Source organism: Centruroides sculpturatus, unplaced genomic scaffold, assembly GCF_000671375.1.
Source record: "Centruroides sculpturatus isolate CEXI.00-Female unplaced genomic scaffold, Cexi_2.0 scaffold215, whole genome shotgun sequence".
NCBI classification, from domain to species: Eukaryota; Metazoa; Arthropoda; class Arachnida; order Scorpiones; family Buthidae; genus Centruroides; species Centruroides sculpturatus.
Genome location: NW_019384381.1, coordinates 316,120 through 342,679, shown reverse-complemented (window position 1 = coordinate 342,679; position 26,560 = coordinate 316,120). Strand labels below are relative to the sequence as shown.

The 26,560-nt window shown below is 32.2% G+C and overlaps 2 protein-coding genes across 3 annotated transcripts; one reads left to right on the top strand and one right to left on the bottom strand.

Moving 5' to 3' along the window:
• Window positions 1–413: 413 nt before the first annotated feature.
• LOC111617894 (breast cancer anti-estrogen resistance protein 1-like) lies at window positions 414–22,630 on the top strand. 2 transcript variants are annotated; one of them, XM_023359244.1, is made up of 4 exons: window positions 414–2,515; window positions 10,168–10,467; window positions 19,287–19,434; window positions 19,971–22,630. In XM_023359244.1, the coding sequence occupies exons 1-4, from the start codon at window positions 2,459–2,461 to the stop codon at window positions 22,034–22,036; spliced, it is 2,571 nt and encodes an 856-aa protein (XP_023215012.1). In that variant the 5' UTR covers window positions 414–2,458; the 3' UTR covers window positions 22,037–22,630. The 2 variants fall into 2 exon arrangements, with proteins under 2 accessions (XP_023215012.1, XP_023215011.1); XM_023359243.1 differs by having other exon boundaries at window positions 414–2,539.
• A 725-nt stretch (window positions 22,631–23,355) lies between these two features.
• LOC111617895 (pyrimidodiazepine synthase-like) lies at window positions 23,356–25,967 on the bottom strand. Its single transcript, XM_023359245.1, has 5 exons — window positions 25,824–25,967; window positions 25,637–25,742; window positions 24,952–25,171; window positions 23,890–24,016; window positions 23,356–23,806 (listed from the first exon to the last, which is right to left on the bottom strand). The coding sequence occupies exons 1-5, from the start codon at window positions 25,846–25,848 to the stop codon at window positions 23,565–23,567; spliced, it is 720 nt and encodes a 239-aa protein (XP_023215013.1). The 5' UTR covers window positions 25,849–25,967; the 3' UTR covers window positions 23,356–23,564.
• Window positions 25,968–26,560: the final 593 nt, after the last annotated feature.

The following is a 26,560-nucleotide window of genomic DNA, read 5'->3' as shown; positions in this document are numbered from 1 at the left end:
TACTTTTGAATTAAAAACAAGTGAAATAATAAATTTATGTAAATTTTGTCATAAACTATATTTAAATTAGGTCATAAATTTATTTCTCTATTAAAAATTGAATTTAGGACACTTAGTTCGAAATCACCAAAAATTATCCTATGTAGTGTGTGGGAATTAAAACTCTCTTATAAAAATATAAACATGAGAGAGATTGTTTTGATATGATATCTTAGGAAATAAACTGTTATATGTAATATTTATAGAATATCATCTCTAGTCTTATTTAAATATATAGGGTTAAGTATAAATATAAATATCATGCCATATCATATACAGTATATATTGATATAATTAATTCAAAAGAAACATATAATTATATCACTCAACGGGAGTTATTAAATTTAAAAATTCATAGCTAAAAATGGAAAAAGTTATGATTCTCACTGGTTTCAACTCAACATTCACTAATCAGATTACTATATATTTATCTAAGTATATACTTTATCATCTGTCACTACACTGGTTTACAAATAGTAGATAATTCAATAAGCTTCTTTGTCCTTTAAGAATGTGTAACATTACATGATTATCTAACTGATTGTTTTGATATATTCACAAGAGTTAGAAAAAAGAGAAAAGCAAAAGGCGATTTTAATAGAAAGGAAAATAATTCTGTTTTTATTAGCAGGATTTTTTGAAAGCGCTAGGAAAACTCTCTCATTCACTACTGGGTGCATCAAAGAATAATTACACTATTGTCTAGCAGATGTAACGTGCCAATGATTGCTAGCAGACAAAAATTGAACCAGCACTTCCTTATTTGGCACATTCGTACTTGAATCAGCTAAGAAGAATGTTCGACCTTCTGAATAAAAGGGAAGTGACCCAGGAATTTTTTCTGCTTTCTTAATAAATATTTTTGGTTCTTAAGAAGTCGATCTTCCCTTTGCTATTCCTTTAAGTCTTCTGTCGTGTAAATAGCATCTTCAATTAAAAGTAGCATACATTAACTGTTAAATTACGGATTTATGCGCCAGCGTGTCTGGAGGCAGTTCATTTGTCTTTTTCCCCCCTTTACTCTTCGGACATCCATATTTATTTCTTACATACCTTTAAGGGTTTCCCCCCTATCCGGAGCTGTTTTTCCGCATTAAATAAATGACTTCACACAAAATGTATATAAATAACTAGACCTGTATAATATGAATTACAGTTTTTAGTAAGTCGCTGTATAAATTTTTATGAAAGCGGAATTAAAAAAAAAACTCGTCGTTTTATGTGCATTTGTTTTGTACCACGCGAGGAAAATTTTGCGGAGTAGTTCGGGGTTTTGTTAGAAGTAGGAAGTTGCTAATTCGTATTATAATGCGCATCACATGACCTGCCAACAGTAATAAAAACTAGCTATTGTTGTTGCTATAGTAACGATGTCGGGTCAATTTAGGTACGGTCAAAACACATTTAATTTTCGATCGTTTTTAATAAACTCTAGTACTCGAGCAGAGAATTTATTAAGCGTTCATACGCTATTTTCTTCAGTTAAGAATATGATCTCTCTATTTTTTTTGTTGTTTTGTTTTTGAGTTAATTATTGTTTTTCTGGCCACAAAGAAGTATTGTTCTCACTCTAGTAAGACTTTTAGAGTCGTTTTACATAAACAATACTCTGTTGTATACAATTTTTTTGTGCGTTTTTAAAGAAAAAGGAAAAAAAAATTAACACGGATCCAGTTTCAGTTTATGCTTATAACCCGATAATTTTTAAATTAATGCGCATAAAAAATCCGGTTAATGAAGAAATTTGCATGTTGAAGGCACGCTTGTCTTAAAAGGCCCTAGATTTTTTGCTGGGCGGAACGGTTTGGATTATAATTTTGCCTCTGGCTATAGTTTTACCGGTTGCTGCTAATTTACCGAAAACTTTAATTTACGATTTTGATACATCAAAACAGTTCGATTTATAGAATTTTGTTTTTTTTCTACGGCCATATATCATCGTCCACTTCAAAGTTAAGAGGATGCTTTGTGAAATGAAGTATTTAAAAGATTACATACGTTTATGAAAGATTAACTCGATCACATCGTAATCGCCCGGTATATAAACGCAATTTTCAGTTATCTAATTAGCATTTTTAAGGTTTTACTTGCGCTAGTTACGAAAAAATCATTTTCCTTTCTTGATAAATGAGTGGGACGAATTTATGCAGATCCCGCCCGTTGCACAAATTCCTACCTGGTCGTCCTGATCATTGCACCTCCAAGGACATCACCGTTCAGGTATCATGTAAAGTATAGGGGGCGGTGAAGGACGTCATGACGTCACTTCGCGCCGTACCAATCCGCTAACGTGGTAGCACGGCTCTTAGATGTTTACGGACGGTTCCATCAGAAAGACATCAGACATGGGAAAGAATAGTGGTTAATAGTTTGGCTCCTATTTAAAAATTTTTTTTTATATTCTAATTGTGGAATAAACATGAAAGTGTTCGAAGGAAACCACACCTTCACCCTCCCCAATCCTAAGAAGAACAGGGTGAGTTGCATTCAGACTGTACAGGTAAATGCAATTTTTTTTTAAAGTTCTGTAATTATCAATTCCTGTTCCATATCTCTCATTTTCCGCATTTCTAACCGCGTCGTAATAAAGATTTACGCATGGCTGGAGGTATTAAAAAAAAATTCTTGTTTGTGTTACCAAACGTTTATAGCTACTTATCTAGCCGTTTCGGTAATTCTTCGTCCGGCTGATGAGTCCGATTAGCGATAAGAACGATCATCTCCGTCTACGTCGTTTATCTCGTCTCCAAAATCGAACCTTACATGGAATATACCACCTTCAAACGACATATAAAAGCCTGATACTCGATTTTCCCACCGACTACAGGTTTTTCCACCTTACCGAACTCAGCCTACGAAATTTTTATTGCTACATATCCAGTCAATGTAGGCAGACAGCCAATGTCGGATACAAAGAAAAATGACCTCGTCAGACACTTGTGGATATCCAATAACTATTGTAGAAATCACCAGAGAATAGAGCCGTATTATGTTTGTTTTTTTCTTCTTTTTTTTGAACCACTTTACATACGCCTTTTAGTATACGGCGTTTTATATAAACGGTGTTGTGCAATAGGCGCTGGGTACTTATAATTGTAGAATCAGATTTGCTCTTACCTAAACAGTTGAAAAGCTTCTGGCTCGATGCCAGCGATTCTAGCAAGTTTATATTCTACATCGATCGGTTGTGGCTAGTGACTCGCTATACTCGATTGAATAACGTCCGAAATAGTAGGAATTGGAGTAGAAACACTTCTAATTTCCTCCTATATACGTTCAAACTCCCATCAACTGCCATTAGGAAAACGTCGAAAGTAAAGCAAAAAAAAAAAAGAAAAAAATGACTGTTCCGACTAATCTTTACAGTTTTTATATGGTAAATGAGCTGTTGTTTCGCCAATCTATTAAACCAGTCCCCCCCTTCTTTTAACGTTATTGATGAGCGATCATCCCAAATTCCCAATTTAGATAGGATCAGATGACGCACCAGGGCAGATCTCATTTCATTCCGTGGGTGGTCTACACCTTATAGGCTTTGTAAATCCGTGTTTGTTTGATATTTCTGTCGATTTTGATTGTCGCACAGGTGTTTGGCTACGTTTACACTCGGGTCATTCATCTCGAACATCTACAAGTGGTGTCAATCGCACCGACGATGTCTTCGTACGTGAACGGAGACAAAAACGGAGTCGGCACTTGGCACTATTCCACAGCAAGGAGAGAGAGAGGAATCACAATTTCGGTTTCGTAAATGAAGTGTTCGTTTCTTCGACAGCATTAAACATGCTTTTAATTAAATGTAGTCATTAAGGTGGATAACAAAAGTGTGTTGTCCACCGTGGGCAACTGGGCGTAACGAATGTTTGCATGTTATCCACATGTCACTCTTGTACGAACCGATAACAGATTTAAAGTTGTTATTGTTTATCTCTATAACATGTAGTAGTTTAAAGTTGTTAATTTGTTTTGGTCATTGACGGCGTGCAAATATTCTTCAATTTTCAACAGCGTTATCTTTAAAATTCTGGTATGTTTGTAATTATTCTAAAGGTTTTACGTTGCTAACTCATTTCGCGTGTTTGTAATTTTGAGTTTTTTCTTTTTTTGCTGAGCAATTCTATGGATCGAAAAAAAACTACGGTAATTAAAAGAAAATGATTTATTCGTCGTTATGAAAACATAAAAAAGTGGAGTTTAGTAAGTTTTATGCGAATACCCGTTCGGAATTATTGACACAATGATTGATATTAATCGTATACCCCGTTAAGGTAGCCAAGTTGTATTATTCATTAATGCTAATCTGATTTTCGTATCGACTTTAATGGATACTAACCAGATTCTGCTGTTGTGATCAAAAAAGAGGTTTCATTATTCATTAGGTTGACGTTCCATCTAAGAATTTTCCTGTGCTCGGGTTGTAGAAGCCATTAGGTGGTTTTGCCCTTGATAGAGACAAAGAATTTATCCTATATCTCGACCAAATGTAATTACGTTTGGAAAATTAACTCTGCTCTGGGAGGCGTGTTTTACCTTCGGGCTAGTTTTTAACATTACTCTTGATTGGCATTCAAAAATAATATGTTTCTCGATCTTTTATATAGTATAGATGTAACTAGATTTAACCTTTTTTCTTCCTTTGGACTCGCCCTAAGTTTAGTCACGTATCAAAAGCTAAATTTATCTTTATTTTATAGCATCAACAGTTAATCTTTTATGGAGTTTATAGCATGGTGGTAACTCACAATAAAACATTTTCACTTTTTCCCCCATATCTAAATTGAGGTTTATAAAAGTTGGGTGAAGCTCGTCACGTTTGGCAGGTGCCATATGTTTCATCCATTCGGTTACGGCACGTCGTCACGTTTAGCGTGACAGACAAAATACCAAATGGCGTGTCGATCTCGTGTTGGAACTTCTAAACGTCGTGAAAAACTCCTTAAACGCTCGTAACTTAAGAACTCAATTAAAAAATGGTTCAATGTTATAACGTTCCGAACTTTCGTAAATGTATTGGGTGAAGGGAACGTCCTATAAACCCATATTTTCTTTAATACTTCCATATTTGTCACTTCTCAACCTGACCTTTACCGGTTATTTAATCAATCATATAAAATTAATTATCCTCAAAGGACGGGTGCGAAGAAGTTAGTTTATTTATCTTGTTTTAAAACATTCTACCCTTATCCATATTTTATACACGAAGCTCATCCCGACCTGCCAAGAAAAAAATTACTTTAGAAAGCCGAAAACTTGATTAAAATACATTAAAAATTCTCTTTTGTATATATATATATACATATAAAAAACCTCCATTGATTAAGTTGATAAGAAGATTAAATTAATATCTAAAATCTGTATAGGTTTTCCTCAATTAACGTGTGAAAAATGTTTATCGCCAGCAGCGGATCCTTTTCACTAGCTAGGAGGTAGAGCATTTGTTAGGAGAGTAGATAATTTTTAAAGCATTTTATCCAAAAACATAAGCTTAAGTGGAGTCGGAGTAGTAGCCTAAATTTGGCGGCCACACCATTGGACCCTCTTGATTGATGATGCTGCATCTACTAACATGTCAGCAGCACGTACATCGGATACTGTACCGAGTGTATCCGATGCAAAAGTAGCAGCTTGCTTCTGATAATGCCTCACGGTCGATAAAATCCATAATTCCCTTTTCCAACGGGATCCACGTCTTTGGTTTTTCTGTTTTTGTCTTTCTCTCTCTCTCTCTTCCTTTTTTTATATATATCCACGAAAGAGATTTATTTCCTGTGGAATACATCTGTAATTTCGTGGCGATTTTTTTAAAGCTCGATTAGTTCGAAGACTCATTAGTGGCCAAGTATTTTAATAAGGTAGATTTTCTCTTATCAGAGATGTATGGCACGTTTTCTCATCCGGTATTTATAATCCCGAGTATGATGGCTAACCTCCTGCAGGTTGTGTCGTGGGTGGGACGAGTAGGTAAAAGGCGTTAGCCCACTCTGGCCCTTGGTAATGGTTCTGGGATCGTCCTAAGTGCCTTAACTCGCTTTAATGTACCCTTTGTATAAATATCGTCCCCCCCCTTTACGCCCTGCATTCGTTTTACTATTTTAAAAAAATATTTTCGCTTTTAAGATTCTCCCCTCTTCGTGCAATTACCAAAATTGAAGAAATTATAAGTTTAGATCGTTTATCAGCACGAAGGTAAATTCTTCTCGACGTCACGGAATTCCTAAGATTTCTGCAATTAGCGAAGCCAAGTTAAAAACACGAAAATGTCTAATTTATTATATTCGGGTCGGTTTAATTGCGAAGAATTGCTGGCTTACCAAAAAATGCAGATTGATGATAGTGAAGAGAGGTTTTTCGTAAGAGCGGTATATTACGAAGAGGATTTTTTTATTAACATAATGAAAAAATCAAAGTTTGTTTGTAGAAAATGATAGGAAGTGACAGATTTGATAGACAAATTACTCACGAATAAAGGACTATTTTGATAACTATTGATATATCGTTACAACTGCACGAAATCTCTTTCAGAAGGGATTAAGATCGATTATGTTGTTTCCCAAATGAAATTCTTTTTATTTTTTTCCTTAGAACGGAGGGAGATTTAAATGGTTCAGAAAACTCGTTCAAAGTCCAGTTCTGTTAGCTACGTAAAAAAATTTCACGCTCACTTATTTAAAATGTAATATAATGGCTCTAACAAAAAATAAAATGATTTTTTTTTCTTCCCTAGTGTACAGACATTGTGGAGTTTTTTAGATTTACTGCATTGTATACCGTACATAAAAAGTGAATATTTGATAAATTTCTAAGAGTAAAACATCATAAAGAAATCCCGAAAAGTGATAGATGAAACCGCAAGGTTTTCGTTTGAAGTTGCCACCATTCACGTGGCATAAATGTAGAGATGATTTTATTATATATCGTGCAGCATACTCGCATAATATCCCATTAACACATTTTAATACATGACAACTTTATGGATATGTTATTCGAAGCGGTTTCGACGGTATAATGCAGTATTCATTGGATGAGCGCTTGTAAAGAATTCTGTCTACGCACAAAAAAAAAAGGAACTGGAATCGGTTAGTTTGTCTGTCCGTCACGTCCACGATCCGAGTATATTCATGTGAATGGAATATTTGCTTTTAGCAATATTTAAGGTTAAATTTTAACCAGATGGGTGTAATTTACTGGAAACTTTCAATAACCATTTTACCATTCCTAACATGTTCTTTTATATCCTCGGGTTAAATTGTTTTTGATTTAAACACCCGTGTTTATTTAAAACGTCGGTTTTAGCCAGTCTTTGAAAGAATTAATGAAGTAAACTTTTACAAATCTGTTAACAGTTCAAAGATTTATATCGTTTGGGATGAAGGGGCGAAAATGTCCAGTTTTTTCGTGACAGGATCACAAACATTCCTTGTGTGAAATTGTCTTCAGAAAAAAACATATATGCTAATTTGTGGTTTGATTCTTGAAAGTCGATACGCTATTATTATTATCACTTTATTTTTTATGAAAAATGTTACAAAACTCAATCCGGTTTGATATAAGGTTTTTGTTTCGTATGTGCGGAATCATCCATTATTTCTTGGTCTCCTCTTTGCAACTTTTATGTAATATCCGAAAAAGGCTGAATGGATAAATAAATGAAAAATAATATCAACCGTAAATATAATTCGATGAAATGTTTTTTCTTTCTTTTTTTTTAAAGACGCTTTAACTAAATTTCGAGGTACCATTTACCAATGTCGAAGATCACGCAAGTCTAATTAACTGCTGGTTAGAAACCACACGACAATCGGAAGAAAACGACATCAAACAAGCCCTTTTTTTCCGTAAATCCTAATTCAGTCGCACGATATCTAATCTTTTTTTTTTCAAGTCCAGGAAATAATGAGCTGTCAGATGAGTTGAAGGATTTAAACAGGGTTCCAACCACGATCCTTCATAGGATAAAACGAATGCAAGTGAGTGCCGGTCACTCTACCCATCCAGCTAATGTAGCATGTCCAGTTTTTGCACCGAATACCTTCATTTTTCTCTTTTATCCGTGCAGTGCTAGAGGAGGTCTTTGCCCCGATACGAATCCATTCTCGTCATAAGATCATTATATTATTTCTTAGAAGGGTTTCTTTTTTTCTTAATGGAACCGCTAAGCTTTTAATTACGAAAGAAAATTAGATGTATCTTTTATATATACGTTACGTATAAACTTATTTTTTTAAGGGGAGTAGTTTCATTGATATCAAACTTGTTCGTGCAGGATTTTGTCAATTCGATGAGAAAAAATGATTTTGATGAGTTTATTATACCTTAGATGATGAAGTTTGGTAGTTTTAACACGTTCACAATTGCAAGTACAGTTTAGAGAAGAAGGGAGGGGAAAAAACTTTAGAGCAACTGGAAAACTTTTCTTTCTTCAACTGCGAATCTTTTGTCCGTTTTACGGTTGAAGAATTTTCTTTCTTTTATTATTTTATATATAGTTTTTTTTTTTTAAACTCGCGAGTGTAAGTGAAGACTGAATGAATGTTTCTACTTCATAATGATTGGAAAAAAGAGACTGAATGGTGGATATAAAAAAAGAAGATCGCGAGACGACGGATAAGTCTTTCTCCCTCTTACCAAAAAAAAATAGGTATTTGTCCCGAAATCTTACAAATTTTTTATGCTTTCCTGTGCGAAATATTGAAATTTTTTGAATTATTATTATTTTTTTTTTTGAGCGTTTATATTCCGGAGGGTAGAGAGAGTGTGTGTGTGTGTGAGAATAAAAGAAAAATTGCAAGATCGTAGAGAAGAAATATCTCCGAATGCAGCAAAGATGGAGGAAAAACATTCGTCTTCTAGCGATTTCGTTGAAATTTTTTCTCTCTATCTTTATGTCCAGAAGATAAATATTTTCTCGTAAAAATCAAACTTTATCTATTTTTAAAGCAAGTTTCCTATTTTGGATAAGCGAATAAATAGCAATAACAACAAGAATTGTTAATAGAAACGAGTCGTAGTTCCAGTAATAACTACATTTAAATAAACATTTACTTTTTTTTGCTATTTGGTTATCATTTCCTGTTCGAGATATAGAAATTCTATAAAATATATATATATGTGTGTGTGTGTGTATTTATATATTTTTTAAAATATAGAAAATTTCTATTTATATATAACTATATGCAATTTTCTTCGGGTTATATTGACGTTTGATATCTGTTCTGATATTTTTATCGTCATTCTCTACACTGGCGAAAGCATTAAGTGGAAATAACATTTTCAGAAAATATCGTGGATAAATTGGTTACAGTCACGCGACTAAAAGATAGATTTTTATTTTTTATTTTTCTAATCCTTAAAAATTTCATAAGGAAGAATTCGAAAATCGGAAATTTCCGGGGATGAAACTCTTTCCCCCATTTCAATATTTTCGCGTCATTCCGGTCGGATTTCTTTCACTCCCGACCCGTCGTCATGACAACCGGTACGTCCACGTGACCGGAACGATCCGGTCGATATCCAAAAGACACGACATTCCGGTAGCCCGGTATCCCGTTCGTTTTTGCTAGACACTCAGTCACCCAGTTCTGTCTAGCAACTTAGCATCACCAACACGCTAATTATCGTAGCGAACCCAACTGGTTAGATCTATAATTATACCTTTCAACGATTTGCCTTCCCCCTTTCTGTTGCCCGATACGCTCGAGAATGATTTTTATATTTGTTCTTTGTGTTCGTTTTTTTTAATTAAAGAAAACAGAAAAATCGCTTCGCATCTCGCTGCGAGCATCGATTCTCTAGTCACGTATCTCATCGACGTTTTAAAACGCCAACAACCGACTTTTAAAAGAAATAAAGATAGAAAGAGGTCGGTGAACTTGGGATACCACCCCGGTTGTGTCCTTGGATAGTTTTAATGCAGAGCGAGAACTGCCCCTTTAGCTTCTGACGATCGGAAAGGCTAGCGAGGAGCGATGCTATCACTCTTAATTAGAGCGACTCGCTCCCCACCCCTGTACTTTTTTTCCTCATCCATGTATAACATTTTAAGGTGTCACGACTCTCTCTTATTTATTTCATTTACGGTGAGACAGTTGGACGTTATGATTAATTTTTTTTCCCTTCATTCTTTTTCAGAACTGTCTGGCTAAAGCGCTGTACGACAATGCTGCAGAGGCACCGGACGAGTTGGCATTCCGCAAGAATGATATCCTGACAGTACTGGAGCAGAACCCCAACGGCTTGGAGGGATGGTGGTTGTGTTCGTTACGTGGAAGACAAGGGATCGCGCCGGGCAACAGGCTGAGACTCTTGCCAGGAATGTACGATCCCACGGGATTAGGATATGCCAGTGAAGGATGGACTTCGAGTGGCACCTATCCCGGCCCGGGGAACAGACATTCGAGACGTAGGAGCTGGCACATAAACCCCAATAAGGTAAACACGCTGGCTGATTCAACCTTTTTTTTTTAAAAAAATCTTTCTTCCCCTACCTACCGCGCCGTGTTTTTCAACTCGATTAGAGAATTTGCATAATTTCATTTTTCAATCATCTCGTTTGTTTTTTAAACTTTCTCGCTGCCTCGCGGTGTGACTGTGCAATTGATAAAACTAATTCCGATGTTACACCCTTTTTTTGCCATCGCGGTAATTAGATTTAAAGCTGAGGCTCGCTCCCTTAAAGAGCGATAAACAAATCTCGCATCGCAAACGGAAATTTAATATTAAATTAAAAAATTGGAGAAACTGCCTTATCTACAAAAATGCAGTTTCACCAGTGAAGGATTTTTTAGGGGACATTTTGTATTTTAATACGTAATCTCTCACTGTTTTGTTTCAGTAAATCAAAAGATTTTTCGGATTGGTTATTTATAACGGAGGTAAATTTTTGTATCACTTCCCGTGTATAACGCAAATGAAGTCTATGCCATATACTGTACAGTGGATTATCATTATAGCAAACTTTCAAATGGCCGTGCTAAATCATCCACTACGTAAGTCTACTGTTGGTTGCTGAAACATATTTAGAAACAAAAACATATTCTGTAACAAACTAGCGCGTATAACGTACAAATTAACAAGTGAAACACGAAACAATCTTCTAAAATCCGGAACGTAAATCAGTCTTTTAATTATTCCCCCATCCCTCTTTACATTCGATGCAGATGCTCCGGAGTGTAACTTGTTACTTGCAGATTGACGATTACGTAAACAAAAAAAAATGCCTCTTAATTAGGATACGTGTAAATATTTAATTTATCGAAGATTATTAGATAGTTTCGATTCCCGTACCCGAGAAATTCCTGATGTTTTAATTACAACTTCGTGAGGCTGATGTATATCTAAAAAATTTACTTTTCTGCTGCCTCTGCTCGCACGCGATCTGTCGCTTCTTTATCTAAAACCAAATCAGTCTTTCGGGAGGAAGCAGGAATTCGCGTCATTAAGGAAGCTTGGGGATACGTTTCTTCGCCTTGGGTATCGTTCATCACATTCAAACATATTTTTGCCCAATTTTCTTTCCAATTCACATTTTTAGTGCCCCCAATGGCCGATAAACAACGTCACTTGTTGTTTTTCTCGCTCTTCATAAATATCGTCTTATTCGGGTCTGATTTTTATTAGTTTACTCTTAGAGAATGCAAAAATTGATTCTGTTCGGGGACCTCCATTTTTTTTATAAGTGGGAATAGATTTTTAGAAAAACACGAATTTTTCGCGGCTTATTTTCTCGCTTTTGTTTTTATTGCTCCATTAGTAAATAAGGTAAGGTTCGAGAGGTGCAGAAGTGGGGTATTTTTTTCTTTTATTTTTTATTGCTCCATCGGAATAAATTTCTGACACGCCGTTAACGTTTTAAAGATAAACTCGTGTCTTTTCCACGTTCAGGTGATAAAACACGGATAAAAGACGAACTGCTTTTCCATTTTAATGGTGGCGATCGGGCTACCGCCATTCTTTAATTTTACCAGAGGGTGCGATTAAAGAAACTGTTCTGAAGCGAAATTCCCGTTATTCGCGCGATATCGGAAGTTTGCGTGTATATTTTTAAACTTTTTAAATATCATTCGAAGTTCTTTTCGATGTTTTTCTCAAGTATAAGAGATATATTCCTCTTCCCATTTCCGTTTTTGACGCAATTTAAGGAGTGTTTCTTCACGCGGAAAAATGACAAATTTACAGTTTTTAGGCTTTTATTAAGCGAAGAATCAACGGAATAGTTTCGTAGGTTTCGAGGGGAAAGGTTGTTAGAATTTTTTTTTTTAATTTCCGCTTCTGGATCCTCCAGGGAGAAGGCGTTTTTAAACATTCGCATTCGCGTTACTGGTTTCTGTAGGCGGCGGAATTTTTTTTCCGACAGCAAAGCGACGCTTTAAGGGATTATCCCCTACTTTAATGGTTGCTTAATAACGGCGCTGGCACCTTTTACTTGATGGCGTTTGGCGCCCAGGTTGCAGATAGATTGGCACAGTGCCAGTTAGTGCACCGCTCCGCCAATTACGTCACGTTCTGCTGCAATTAATTCTGCTTTTCGTCCTCGTCCATCCCCGTCGCTCGTTTTATTTACTTTTTAATTTCCTGCTGTTCCATCTCATATTTCCGCTCTTCTTCCACTCCATGTTTATTCATTTGCCACACTCTTTAATAAGTCAAGCTCTCCCTTTCCCTCCGACCCAACTGCTCTCTTCGCCAGGGATTCCGAAATTGAGTTTCCTCCCCCCCTTCCCTGGTAGAAATTATTAAATTTGACATTTCCTAGCTAATGAATTGTTATGAGCCAATACTTATATTATTTTCGTGTCTTAATTATTTGCTGAGTTCTATTGAAATTCGGTTTAAGAAGAAAATTATGTTTTGCTTCTCTATTATCTGAAACATGCACACATACTGTGTTTTCTTTATGTAATGTGTTCTTGTGCCCTTGCTTATAATAGCGACTGGTAGATCCACCTAGGCACTGACAGGTTGAAGGGTGTGTCGAGGAAACCATTTCAAACATAATGATTCTCTGGTATCATCAAACTGCTGACTTTTGAGGAATGAGGCATTATCTATAATCTAGATAATTTGAGGTTTTAGTGTGCATTCTCCATACAAGTTTTTTTTTTCCTGTCTGTATGTGATTATACATAAATTACCTTTGGGTATAACTGTTCATATGCAATTATCAAATTTCCTTTTATTATATGTATCATTCTGTAACGCTTTCCTGTTATTTATGACTTGTCAAATGAATGAATCAACAAGGAATTTCTGTAATGCTGTTTGCCAGATAATTTACCACTACAAACTATTAGAGCAACATAGTCCAGGAGACTCTTGCAACATTAAAATGTAAATCATTCAAAGTTGATTATTAATGTATAAACATTCACATTTTGTATAAATTACATCGGATAAGTTTACATTTTAAATACTAAGTTTTATGTAATAGCTCCTAGTTATTTTATCATTCTCTGACGTAGAAGTTAGATTTATTCTTCTCTCTCCGATAAAATAAATAAATAAAAAATAATGTTAGATTAGTTGTTTCAAAGGAAACCTGTTTGTTTATCTTGCTGTTCCTATTTTCCTTGTACTTACCATATCTATTAATCTTTTTAAGTTAAAAACTAAATTATAAAATTTAGCATACTGTTTTCCATTAGTGACAAACAACTTTATAACCTTCTTTTTTTCTGTGCACTTTAGATATTCAATATTATTACTCTATAATAGTTATATGAGTAAAATAATATAAGATGCAATTCATTTTTAAATTAAATGAATGAACTTATTGAAAGATAAGAAATTTTATAGTTTTGCACGTTTAATGCCCTTGAAAAATGAAGATACACTGAAAATTCATTAATGTGATAGAAAAATACCAATATTGAATTTAGTTTTTTCAGTTAACTTAAAAATTGAAAAGTATAAAGTTGTTTTCATTGTTTTATTAATGATTGAACAAACATACTATTAATACTATTAACATATATTTTTAAAAATATTCAAATATTTATAAAGTAAATAATTTTTATTATTTCTATTTCTTTTCATAAATCTAGCACAAAAATGTTTATAATTACTGTTTTTAATTTTTACAATGTACTTCTTTGTGAAGTCATTTACATCACAAACAATATAATTATAATTGTTTGATGTCTCATTAAAAATTCTTCTCCTAACAAGTTTTTGTTAAAGAAAAAGTTGGACTGATTCATTCATAAGTTTCTAATTGGGGTCATATCAATAAAGAGGTCTGTTCTACTAATTGAAATTTCCACTTTCAATAAAGCAGTTTGGATAACGTCTTTCAGTCAAACCAGTCAATCAATCACCTAACTGATTAGGACTCTCATTCTATCTCTGTTGAAAAATTGTCTTATAACATATAAGTTTAAGATAAAGTAATGCATGGGTAAAATAAAAATTATTAACTCTTAACATGTTTTATAGCTTTTGAAACTTGATTTTATAATGATTAAAATTATTATAAAATTTAAATTTTTTTTAACAGTATCTTTAATAATAACTCATTATTTAAAGAGAGACATTTTTACATTATAGGCCTGCCTGATTCATTGTAATAACTACTGTATGTAAAAAAAAAAAAACCATTTAGTTTCTCTCTAAACCTTGTTTGGCAACTACCGTATTTTTTGCCGTATAAGACGCACCCAATTTTAAAGGAGGCAAATTCAGAAAAAAAAAGATTATGAACCAAATTCTGTAGTAAAATATTTTATATCAACTGTATAAAGTTAACAGCAGTTAAGAAAAATTTTATGTCAACCATGTAACATACTAAGAGCTATCTTTACTATCATAAACAGTCAGCAAACAGTGAAAGTAACAAAAATAAGGCTGTCATGTTTTTATTCTAACCCCAAGAATTCCTCTTCTTTGCTGCTATCAGAAATGAGGAAGGACAGATCCACGCAGTCATTGTCATCACTTTCTTTCTCACTGGTGTCAAATAAGACGTCGTCTTCTGTTCCATCCAAGGCATTACTAATGCCACACTTCTTGAATGATTTTACAACAATGTCTTTCTTTACGGAGTCCCATGACCTTTTAACCCATTCACACACTTGTGTGATAGTGGGCCTCTTCATCCGTCCAGTAGGAGTCAGATCATGGTTCCCAGCTGCCATCCAGGTGTTCCACTCCTCTCGCATCAGAACTTTGAACGGTTTGTTAATAGAAACGTCCAGAGGTTGCAGCTGGCTGGTAAGACCACCAGGAATCACAGCTATTTGGGTCTTAATTTCCTTAAAGTTCTTTTTAGTAGTTTCTGTAATGTGCGCTCTGAACTGGTCAAGCACCAACAAGGAAGATTTCTTCAGAAGCCCGCCAGGACGTTTAGACCACACTTTATCAATCCACAGCCTCATGCCATTTTCGTCCATCCACCCTTTATCATGAACGTGCACGATGACTCCCCGTGGAATTGTTTCTTTTGGGAATGTTTTTCTTTTAAAGATCAACATTGGCGGCAGTTTGGTACCATCTGCACAGCAGGACAGCACAACCGAGTAGTGGGTTTTCTCATGCCCTGAGGTTTTTACGGTTATGCTTTTGGCTCCTTTGTTATCTACGGTTCTGTTAGACGGCACATCAAATGTTAGCGGGACTTCATCCATGTTCCCAATCTGGCTCATTTCAAAGTTATTCTTCTTCCTCGCATCAATAACAAACTTATGAAAAGACAGAATCTTTGATTCGTATTCCTTTGGCATTTTTTGTGCAATTCTGGTTTTGGTGCGCATAGAAAGGCCAGATCTCTTCATAAATCTATAGCACCACGATGGTGATCCGGTGAAATCCTGAATGCCTTTCTCCACAGCAATGCGTTTGGCCTCATAGATTATCATTTTTGTTGAGACAGAAAGTCCATTTTGCCGGTGACGTGTGATCCACTCCTTTACTTCTACCTCTAACTCTGGCCACTTTGCAGTTGGTCCACGCAAAGTGTGCTTGCTTTTATCCAACTTTTGGNATACCGTATTTTTCGCCGTATAAGACGCACCGGCATATAAGACGCACCCAATTTTAAAGGAGGCAAATTCAGAAAAAAAAAGATTATGAACCAAATTCTGTAGTAAAATATTTTATATCAACTGTATAAAGTTAACAGCAGTTAAGAAAAATTTTATGTCAACCATGTAACATACTAAGAGCTATCTTTACTATCATAAACAGTCTCTTCTGCTTTGACATCTTGATGGGGTGGTATGAAATATGATATATTTCATTCAGATATACCATACTACATATATCACTGCTATTAGCTGAGCGCAGAGACGAGTGCCTTCACCCGCTCCCGTGCTGGCTTACGAGACTCTAAAAAGTGCACAAAGCCAGCGCGGGAGAGAGCGAAGGCACGTGCCTCTTCGCCCAGCCAATCGCAGTGCGAGGCAAAGACCGCACAAAGCCAGTGCGAGGCAGAGCGGAGCTTCCTGGTATCAGACGGCGCCAAGAGGTGGAAGGGAATGGAGTGGCCGAGTATTCCTGCGGTTATGTATGTATGCAGAAGTGGAGGGGCAGCGGAGGGCCATGGTGAGCTTTTGTATTTGCCTTATAAGACGCAGGCACTTTTTTCCCCCCGATTTTGGAGAGAAAAAGTGCGTCTTATATGGCGAAAAATACGGTACTTAATATATTTATTATATAAATTATACATTGTATAATAAATATAAATTTGCATAAAATAATTTTTCATTTTGTACAAAGTAATTTATAATATAAAATGGAATATTTTATCTTTCTATGTTTGGTTTTTATTTATAATTGCAGTAATATACAAGATATAAATAATTTAAAGAAATTAGTATTATTGTTATGCTCATAGAAAAAAAAAACTAAAGATTTCTCTTAACTGCACGTCCTGTAATAAATGTACTGACAAATTCCAAGAAAAATCAAATAATCTATAAAGATAAATGTTGTCATTATATGTTAGTATGAGATGTTTATTATGTGATATACAAACGTTAAAATTTTCTTGCAAGTATTTAAAATTACTGCTATTTGTAGTTGAATGAATCTTGGACAAATCTAATGTCTGCTTGCTTTGGGATAAGATTCTAAAAATAATTCTAATGGCAGTTAAGTTATAATCATCATGCAAGTTTCTTTATACAGCTATACCCATTATCCAAATCTAATGCACTCCTGAAAATAAGTAAAAAAAAAAAAAAAAAAATTAAGATATCCAGAAGTATTTTCCATTATTTCTTACAGGAAAATTTAACTCATTCTTGGTCGTTCAAGTAACATCAACCAATTTTCCCAAATGACACAAACAGTGGAAAAACCTACCTATCTATCAATCCACGTTTTTAGCATGATATTAAACATTAAAAACTCTCTAATTACCTTAGTAACAAACACTTAATGAGGTCATTAAAGAATGTCTGTAAGCAGTAATGAAAGAAATAAGTTTGTTTAGTACTCCAATTAGAAATTGTATAGAAATTTTGTTTTCTTTAATATGTATTAGACAGCAATGAAAATGTTGTAATAATATTGTACATTTTAAAATATCATTGGATGAAAACAGAACATTAATGAAAGTAAACAAATGAGATAGTGAACCAACTATAATGAACTGTTAAGAATAAACTCATAAGATTGTACTGAAATTTTGGGATAAAAATCAGCAAACTGCACAGACATGTATGTAATTAAAACAAAAACTAATTCTGGGAACAGAGATGCTTCCTACTTCTCACTTTTAGAAGTAACACAAGAGTATAGCTATATTTTGATTTTTATGTGAAGATTTGTGCTTCAGTATTTTTGTACGTTGTGTAAAAGGAAATTATTTGAATTAAGAAAAGCTTCTATCAATTAACAACAAAATTTTATTACTTTTATCAGTAAAATGATTTGCTATTGTGGTGAATTGCTTTATCTACAAGAATTAATTAGAGTGTATGTGTTTTGATTTTGTTTTCAGACTATTTGAATTTTATATATGTTCCATTTTGAAATTGAACTATATTTTATAGCTGGGTTGTAATGAATGATGTTTTTGTTGCTTTATTTTATACATTAATTAATTAAATTAATAAACTTTTTACAGTTTGATTTGTTGCATTGCTTCATTATTTGTGAATATTGTCTATATCATCAATATTATCTTGTAAAATGTGCTATTTTTGATCTAAAATGTAGTCATGAATCTTTTATTATTGGAAAATAAATCTTCATATACTAGAAAATAATGTTTTTTTTCCCCCCTCAAATGCAAACTATAAATGTCTTGACTTTGTTTTCCATGCAATATTTTTTGAACATGAGATTAAAGTTATATTTTATTTATAGTTGATTTTGTATAATAATGAGGAATAACATTTGGCATAGAAAGATAGTCTGTTTTGTATGTTGTTTATATTTCTTTTTATATGTATGAGGCTTCTAAATGAGGAAGAGGAAACCTTTCAATGAAAGATTTTAGATAGTATCTAATGGCTTTGTAAGTATTATTGTTACTTTTTTTCTGAAACTATCTAAATATATCTTTAAAAACTTGCAAAACAACAAATAATAAATGGATTGATGTATTATTACTTTTTGTTCTTATTGTTCAGTTGTGACTTTAATGTACAGTTAAATGTGCATTTAGGCTTTATATAATTGAAGGACAGTAGTATAAAGACTTTCCCTTTTACTTAACATTTACATTTATTTAAAAGAAAACATATTACATATTACAATACTATAAAACTTAATGTGAGAGTTAAAACAAACAAATTTATTTATGGAAATAAATTCAGTAATTTAAATGGAAAGTTTTGAGACCTGTCAGAAACAGTCTTTTAAAAATCTATTGCTTACACTAATTAAAATTTGAATCATTAATAATTAATCATGTAATGTTTAACATTAAAATTATATAAGTTATTGCAATTGATTTTAGTATTTTGTTGATAATTATTTAAGTTTAAAATCATTACTTGCTAATTAATATCCAAAGAATTTTGTCATTTCATAACATGAAAATCTGATTTGATTACATTCAGTTTAGAAAGGTAGAATAATCAAATCAGTTGTATTTTAAATTGAATTTATTCAAATGAAAGTTAGATTCATTAAACTTTCAATACTGATAATTTAATCTTAAGTTTTCAGTATTATTTTTAAGTAGTGAGTATTATTTTCAAGTAGCATTCTCTTGAAAATACCAATTTATCAAATAATTCTAAAGAAATTTTCCTGTTTCAGTACATATGTTAATATTGTATTAAAATTTAACTTAATTACATTAGGTTATCACTCCACAGAAGATTGGAGATGTCTATTTATATGATGTACCAGTTGGTCATAAAAGTGTGGAACCCAGTGAGACTCCTCACTCATCAACGTTACCAAATCGAAGATTTTTACAACCAAATATTGTTGCACAGAATCTCCAAGGTATGCTTAATACTATTTTATCATAGAGAATTTAATTTAATAAATACTTAAATCTGTATAGAAATATTTATTTAAACCACGAAGAAAATATAAAATTTCAATAGTATTGAAACTTAAATTATCCTTATTTGCAATATTTAAGGATTAATATTAGTAGTTGTCCTTGAATAACAAGTTTGATTATCAACAGTTTTTAATAAGAACACACCCTTGTTTTATTTCACACCTGCAAATGAAAATTCATAGAATTAAGTCAGTTTTTCTATTATTATATAATGATATTTTAAATTAGATTATAAACTTTATCTTTACATTTTTTATGAGAATTTTTTTATTACCATTAACTAATTATTATTATTATACTGGTTTTTTACATAAGTATACAAAATTGCTTATTTAAAATTTTATAAAATTATAAAAAATAAATAAATATTTTTAAGTCATTATGTAATATTCAACTGTATTACAAAAGGTACTGTTATTTTGTCAGTAATGAATTTAAATTATTTTAATTTCCTTTAAAAATTTTTATGTAGGTGGTAGTTATGATACTCCTCCAAGCCCAAGATTAGTAAAGACGCAGGAAGCCTACGATGAACCTCGGCCTCTCGCTCAGTGTTTTGGAATACCTCCTCCTCCTGATATATCTGCTCTTGATGAACAGAGATCACATACTTCGGTGTCATCAGATTCTTCGACAATAAGCAGTACTTACAGCATTCCAAAAAGTCATGATTATGATGTACCTAGTTCGGAAGATAGTGGGACTTATGATGTTCCAGCACCATCAAGGCACACCTCTACTACAGATAGTTTGTCACTTTCTGATACTTACGATATTCCTACGTCAAAACTTATTTGTGACATTCCTGCATCTAATAGGTCAAGTGGTGTGTCTGTTCTTTCAGCTAGTTCTTCCTCATTTTTCTCACCATCTAGTGGACATTCAAGTTTGAGTCCTTCATTATCTTTATCTAGTTTATGTGGTTCCAATAGATCCAGTCTAGAACAGCATTCCCATGAACTCTATGACATTCCACCTCCTGAACCAAGACCAATAGCCAATCTTAAGGGATCACCAGCCAAAACAAATATTATTCAATCTTCAATTCCAACACTTTCTCATGTAAGTATTAATGAAGTTTATGACATTCCTGCTAATAATGCTCCAACAGAATGCTATGATGTTCCTCCAGCTCCAAAACTTGCACAGGCTCCATCATTGGAAGGTGTATATGATGTGCCACCTCAAGTTACACGGGACACCAGTCCTACACCAGTGGCTCTAGAAGAAAATTTAGAAAATAGGCTTACAGTTAGTAAAGATCCAGGTATTACAAAAGACATACAATCTTTAAAAGGAAAAGAATTATTACTAGATTTGGATGCAGCTATGGAAATATTAGTAAAATTACAACAAGAAGTACAAAGTGCCATATCAAAGTTATTTAGCTTCATTAGTGCTAGCTGGAGGAGGAAAGATGTAATGGATAATAAAATTAATGATATTCAAGTAGCTTGTTATAAAATTGATGCCAGTCTAAAAGAATTTTTAAATTTTTCACATGGTGCTTTGGCTAATTCAACTCATGCAGCTGATAAAACTTTATCTTGTAAATTGGCAAATTTACTCAAACCTTTGGTTGACTCAAGCCAAATAGTTCAAGTATCAATTCAAGCTCTAGATAATAAAGGTTGGCAAGTTTCAAAATTTATATCATCTGATGATACAAATAATCCCGACGAATTGGACCAATTAGTTGCCTGTGCTCAGGGTATAATTGAAGATGTACGACCAGTGGCATCATTCATTAGAGGAAATTCTGTTCTTATTTTCAAACGTTCACAGCACATAAATGAAACAAAGAAACCACCCATTGCACCAAAACCAACTGACCTCAAAGCAAAATTGGAATTTCAGAAATTATCTTCAATGAACAAACTTCAAGAAAGGCCGCTTCCTTTACCACCTCCAAATAAAAGTCATTTGTCTGAGAAAAGTTCTTTCCCGTCAAGTGAAGTCAAAGATGTTGTAAATGACTATGAATATGTTAATCTTGAATCCAAAGACTCTGTTGAAAAATCAAATAAGTGTTTAAGGACAGACAGTAATAAAACAGATGAGAAAATCGAGAATGTAATTGAACAGTCAGAAAACATGAAAGATAAAGTAATACAACCACCACCAAAGTTGCTCGACACAAAAGATGTACAGATGCTGCAATTTTATAGTGCTCAAGCAGAATCTCATGTTCTGTATCTTACAAATGCAATTGATGGCTTTCTGTCAGCTATAGAAAACAACCAACCTCCCAAAGTTTTCATTGGGCATAGTAAATTTGTTGTGATCAGTGCTCATAAATTAGTATATATTGGTGATACTGTTCAGTGTCATGTTACAAACCAAACAGTGAAATCTCAAGTAATGCAGTGTGCAAATAATTTATGTGATTCCTTAAAAACATTGGTAGCTAATACAAAGAAAGCAGCTTTACAGTTTCCTTCAGTTGCAGCTGTTCAAGAAATGGTTGACAGTGTTGTAGATGTTTCCCATCTTGCTAATGATCTCAGAATGATCATTCTTCAGGCAGCAGAACTTTAATATTGTCTGTAAAAGTGATAATTCTTTTTATACATATTTTCATGAACTTTCGAATTTTATTAAGTATTTTCAATTTCAAGAGAGATCATTAATTAACTGGTGCAATGTAACAATAATTATTATTATGTAAATTTCCTCCCAAAATTTTCAAATTGTTTCCTCACAGAGAATGTGATAAATATTTCAAAAGCTGCCATATTAGAAATAGCATTTTATTTACTTTGTTTTATGTTTTATTGAGGAGTTGAATCTTTTATTTTTATTATTTTTTTTTATATATATAATAGTTGCCATTTTCAAATAGTTGTTAATACATTCACCTGTTGATAGTATGAATAGACTTTATCAAAATATCACTAAATGGGGTTAAATTGTGATTTATTATTTTTGAGACAGTTTTATTTGAAAGCGGTATTCAGAACTACGACAACTGATTTGCCTGATTTTTTTTAAGCAAGAATACCCGAACAAAGCAATTGTTTTAAATCAATTCTCTGTTATTGCTGTACAATTTTAAAAATTTAGAAATTAATTTTTATTCTGGAAATATTGGTGTTTTGTTTTAATAAAACTAGATTGGGAGTCCTAATTGCATATTTGTGATCAAAATTTTGATTTTATTATTTATAAATAGTTTAAAAAAATTATATAAATATATACAAAAAAAATAAATTTTTTTTCTTTTCAATACTTAAAACTGACCAAAATTATTTGCTTTCTTATTATTATTGAAAAATCTAGAGTAAATCTTGTATAGATTTTCTTCGTTTACACGTAAAGAAGAAGAAAATATTGTCTTCATGCAACTTTGATACTGTTATAAAAAGATCTAAAACAACAAATATTTATATTAAGCACTTGTATTATAAATACAATTATAACTTTACTAGAAAATACTGGATTCAAATTTGAGTTAGAATAAGTCTAAGAAAATATATTTGAAGCTGTAATAAAAGCACTTAATATAAATATTTATTTTTAGACACATGAAGTTTTTTTAAATTGTGTTATCAAATGAAAACAAATAGCTTTTTGTAAATCTATATTTGTCTCATTAGAACAGTAGAAGACATTATTTTTCTTCATTTTGTAACTAACACTTGATGTATAATACATTCATCTAATCTTTGTTTATTCTATTCAGTCTCTTACTGAAACACTCAAACTTAAAGAATTAATATAAATACAATTTATAAGTAACTATAAGTTAAAAGTAGTTTTCTAGTTCTAGAAATTTACCCTTTGCCATTGTCTTCAAAGAACATTAAAGATTGATTTCAGAAAAACTTCATTTAGTAAAATTTAAAAGCCAATACTTATTAAAATCAGTATCATTTTATTGAACTTAAAAATTTCAAAAAGTTTACAAATATTTTTAAAAAATTTATCCGCTCCTGTAAATGCTGTTATGTTATATAACACATTGATAATGCAGAGAAACTGATAGATTATATTAAATTTTTTTTAATTTAAAAAAAAAATAATTAATTTTTAAAGGATGAAAAGGCAATCATTTAGTTTTATAGATTTATAATCCTAAATCATAATTTGGTTCTCCTGTTTTGGTGCTTTTGATAAATTCAACGTGCATTTCGGGTGACAGAGATACCTTCTTTACGGCAGGATCGGCTTTCATCTTTTCCACCCATTTTGTTATCGTAGGAAAACGATCGGTTGGGAATTCTGAAAGTGAAGGATTTAAAGCTTGTGCTACTGGAATACGTTCAAACCAGGGCCATATCATATAATCCAGGATTCCTGGTTTGTCTCCTGAAAAACAAAGCAACAACAAGTGTAAATTTCTTTAAATATTATTAAATTCATAAAAATTTGTAAAAAAAGGTTGATTTTACCTCCAAAAAAGGTTGACTTTCTGTCTTTTAGTTCTTTTTCAAAATCATCTATGCTATTTATTAAATCATTCCACGCATCACCTGCACTGCTACCTCCTCTGGATACTTTAGACATTGCTAAAGTCACCTATTGATATAAATAGTCAAATATCTAAATCCAGATTTCTTTCAGGCTCTAATTAAGCTAAATATTAATCATTGAAACTAAGTAATTTGAACTGAAGGCAGGCAGTTAGGCCCCACCATCTTGTACTGTACAAATATTACTACAGTAAACCCTTGATTTAACAGACAAAAAATTTGCTCTATAGGAAGAATTTAAATCCTTTTTTTATTTGCAAACAAAGCACACTAAAAGTTGAATTAGAATCAATGAGTATAAATTATTTAATATATATTTATTTTATTTGTATTTTTATTTTATACTTAGACATTATATCATTTTTTGGCAATAGTGGACACCCTTTCCTCAATTATTCCATTAAATTGAGATTTTACAAAGAAATCTTACAGTAAATAGATCATTTTACCAACTTGGAGATGCCACTTTCATATAAAATAATTTGAAACAGTATAGTTAATGGAACAGAGTGCTGTAAGTTTAGTTTTAAAATTGAAAACAAATGTTTGAAGAGCATAAGACAACAAAATAAACTGCTTTACTTGATTTTAGTTTTATGCTCTTGGATATTTGTATTTAATGCACTATTGCATGTGTCAAGTTTATATTTGATCATTAATTTTCAATGCTAGGATGCTTTGTCAAAATGTATTTGATATACAGTATATTAAAGCAACATTGTTTTTAAAAAAATAATAATTATGGTGATATTGCATATAAAATGTTTATAGTAAATCTAGAAGAAAACAAAACAAAGTCAAAATTTCTTCTGAAAACATCTTGTGTAGTCAGTCCATTAGTGTAGTGTCATTAAGACATGGCATCTTTACCAAGTAAGCCAGAATTCTTTACTGATTTAGACATGAAGACAATTGGAATTGTACATTTACTAAAAACAATTAATTAATTATATTTAGTTTGAGCTAGATAAAAATCATTACCTTTCCAAACACTTCCATCACCATTCTATCTTTTGCCTTTTGATAAGGATCTTTAGCAGTAAGTTTGTTGTCCGGATAAATCTCATCTACGTAATCTGATGATATTATAGATTCTGCAACTAATTTTTTATCTTGTTCCAATATAGGGATTTTACCAAGAGGATGTTTCTCAAATAGCCACTCGGGTTTATCCTTCAAGTTAATATTAATCACTTCGTGTCTGTAAAGAAATACGATTAAAAAAAATTGACAGTTATCGGGAAAAAATAGTCAAAAATGATATTTCAGCATATGAACAAATATTGGTTGACAGTGCAAAATTTAATCTAGAAAGATTTATTTTTAAGTAAAAAAATAAAAATTTGATCTTTTGCCAGTTTGGCACTAAATTCAAACTAACATTTTTCTAACATTTAATTTCTCTTTTCTTACCTCTTATTTGAATTAAGAAAGTTTATTTAAGTTTACTGAAAATTTACTTACTACATAAATTACGTCATAAAAATAAGAAAATTTAACATTGAATTTTAATGGTTAGATTTAAAATTATTATACGTACATATATATATTATGTGTACGATAAAATTTAATTATATCATGTACACAATTACATAATTCTAGAAATAAATTTTAATTTATCTCTAGAATTGTATAATTGTATAGTTTAAATGAAAAAGTAACTTACGGTATATTTTTAGCAGCTAATACTAACAAAGTCCTTTCAGAAAACGGACAAAACCTCATACTGTACACCCTTAATTTTCCAGCTTCCAGTTTAGGGTATTCTGAACCTATTCAATAAAATATAAATTATATAGAACTTAAATAATTCAAAAATTGTCATTATTAAGAATGAAATATATCATTTTTACCTTTCGAATAGCATTTAGCTGTCATGTTGGGTTCTTGACTCTGAACTGAAGTGAGATCCGAGCTGCTTTGCTTCTATTTATAAAATGGGTGGAAATTCTAAAAATATTCTTGTTTCTCTTTTAACGGGGATTGGTAAAGTCCAAAGAGAATACCAAGCCAACAATATAAACGCTTGTCTAACAACTAACGTAAAATAACATCAGTTAAAACCTCTACTTTTTTTTTCCTGTTACATCTGCCTTTCTAAACCGATTTTTCTCAATTTGATTGATAATTTCACAGTCCACGTACAATAATTGCAGGAAATTATTAGACAATGTATAATGACTCACTTGCCAGTTAAAAAATTTTGTTCCAATCAAGAGGATAAGTACTGCATTACAATTATGAAAAGAATTATAATTAATCCCTCGTGTTTTTTGATGATAACAGAAATCAATTCTGCACGTTCCATGAATGATATTTAGCTTAGAAACAATTGAAGATTGATATAAAATCTTTTGCGATTAAAAGCTGTAAATATTTACCACTAATCGTACANAAGATAAAGTAATGCATGGGTAAAATAAAAATTATTAACTCTTAACATGTTTTATAGCTTTTGAAACTTGATTTTATAATGATTAAAATTATTATAAAATTTAAATTTTTTTTAACAGTATCTTTAATAATAACTCATTATTTAAAGAGAGACATTTTTACATTATAGGCCTGCCTGATTCATTGTAATAACTAC

Excerpts from the sequence above, each read along its gene's own strand:
- LOC111617895 (XM_023359245.1), bottom strand. The coding sequence starts at position 25,848 with ATGACAGCTAAATGCTATTCGAAAG. Across the intron at positions 25,172-25,636 it reads TTAGCTGCTAAAAATATACC|ACACGAAGTGATTAATATTA; the intron begins GTAAGTTACTTT and ends ATTTCTTTACAG. Across the intron at positions 24,017-24,951 it reads TGATGGAAGTGTTTGGAAAG|GTGACTTTAGCAATGTCTAA; the intron begins GTAATGATTTTT and ends TTATATCAATAG.
- LOC111617894 (XM_023359243.1), top strand. The coding sequence starts at position 2,459 with ATGAAAGTGTTCGAAGGAAACCACACCTTCACCCTCCCCAATCCTAAG. Across the intron at positions 10,468-19,286 it reads GGCACATAAACCCCAATAAG|GTTATCACTCCACAGAAGAT; the intron begins GTAAACACGCTG and ends TAATTACATTAG. Across the intron at positions 19,435-19,970 it reads TGTTGCACAGAATCTCCAAG|GTGGTAGTTATGATACTCCT; the intron begins GTATGCTTAATA and ends ATTTTTATGTAG.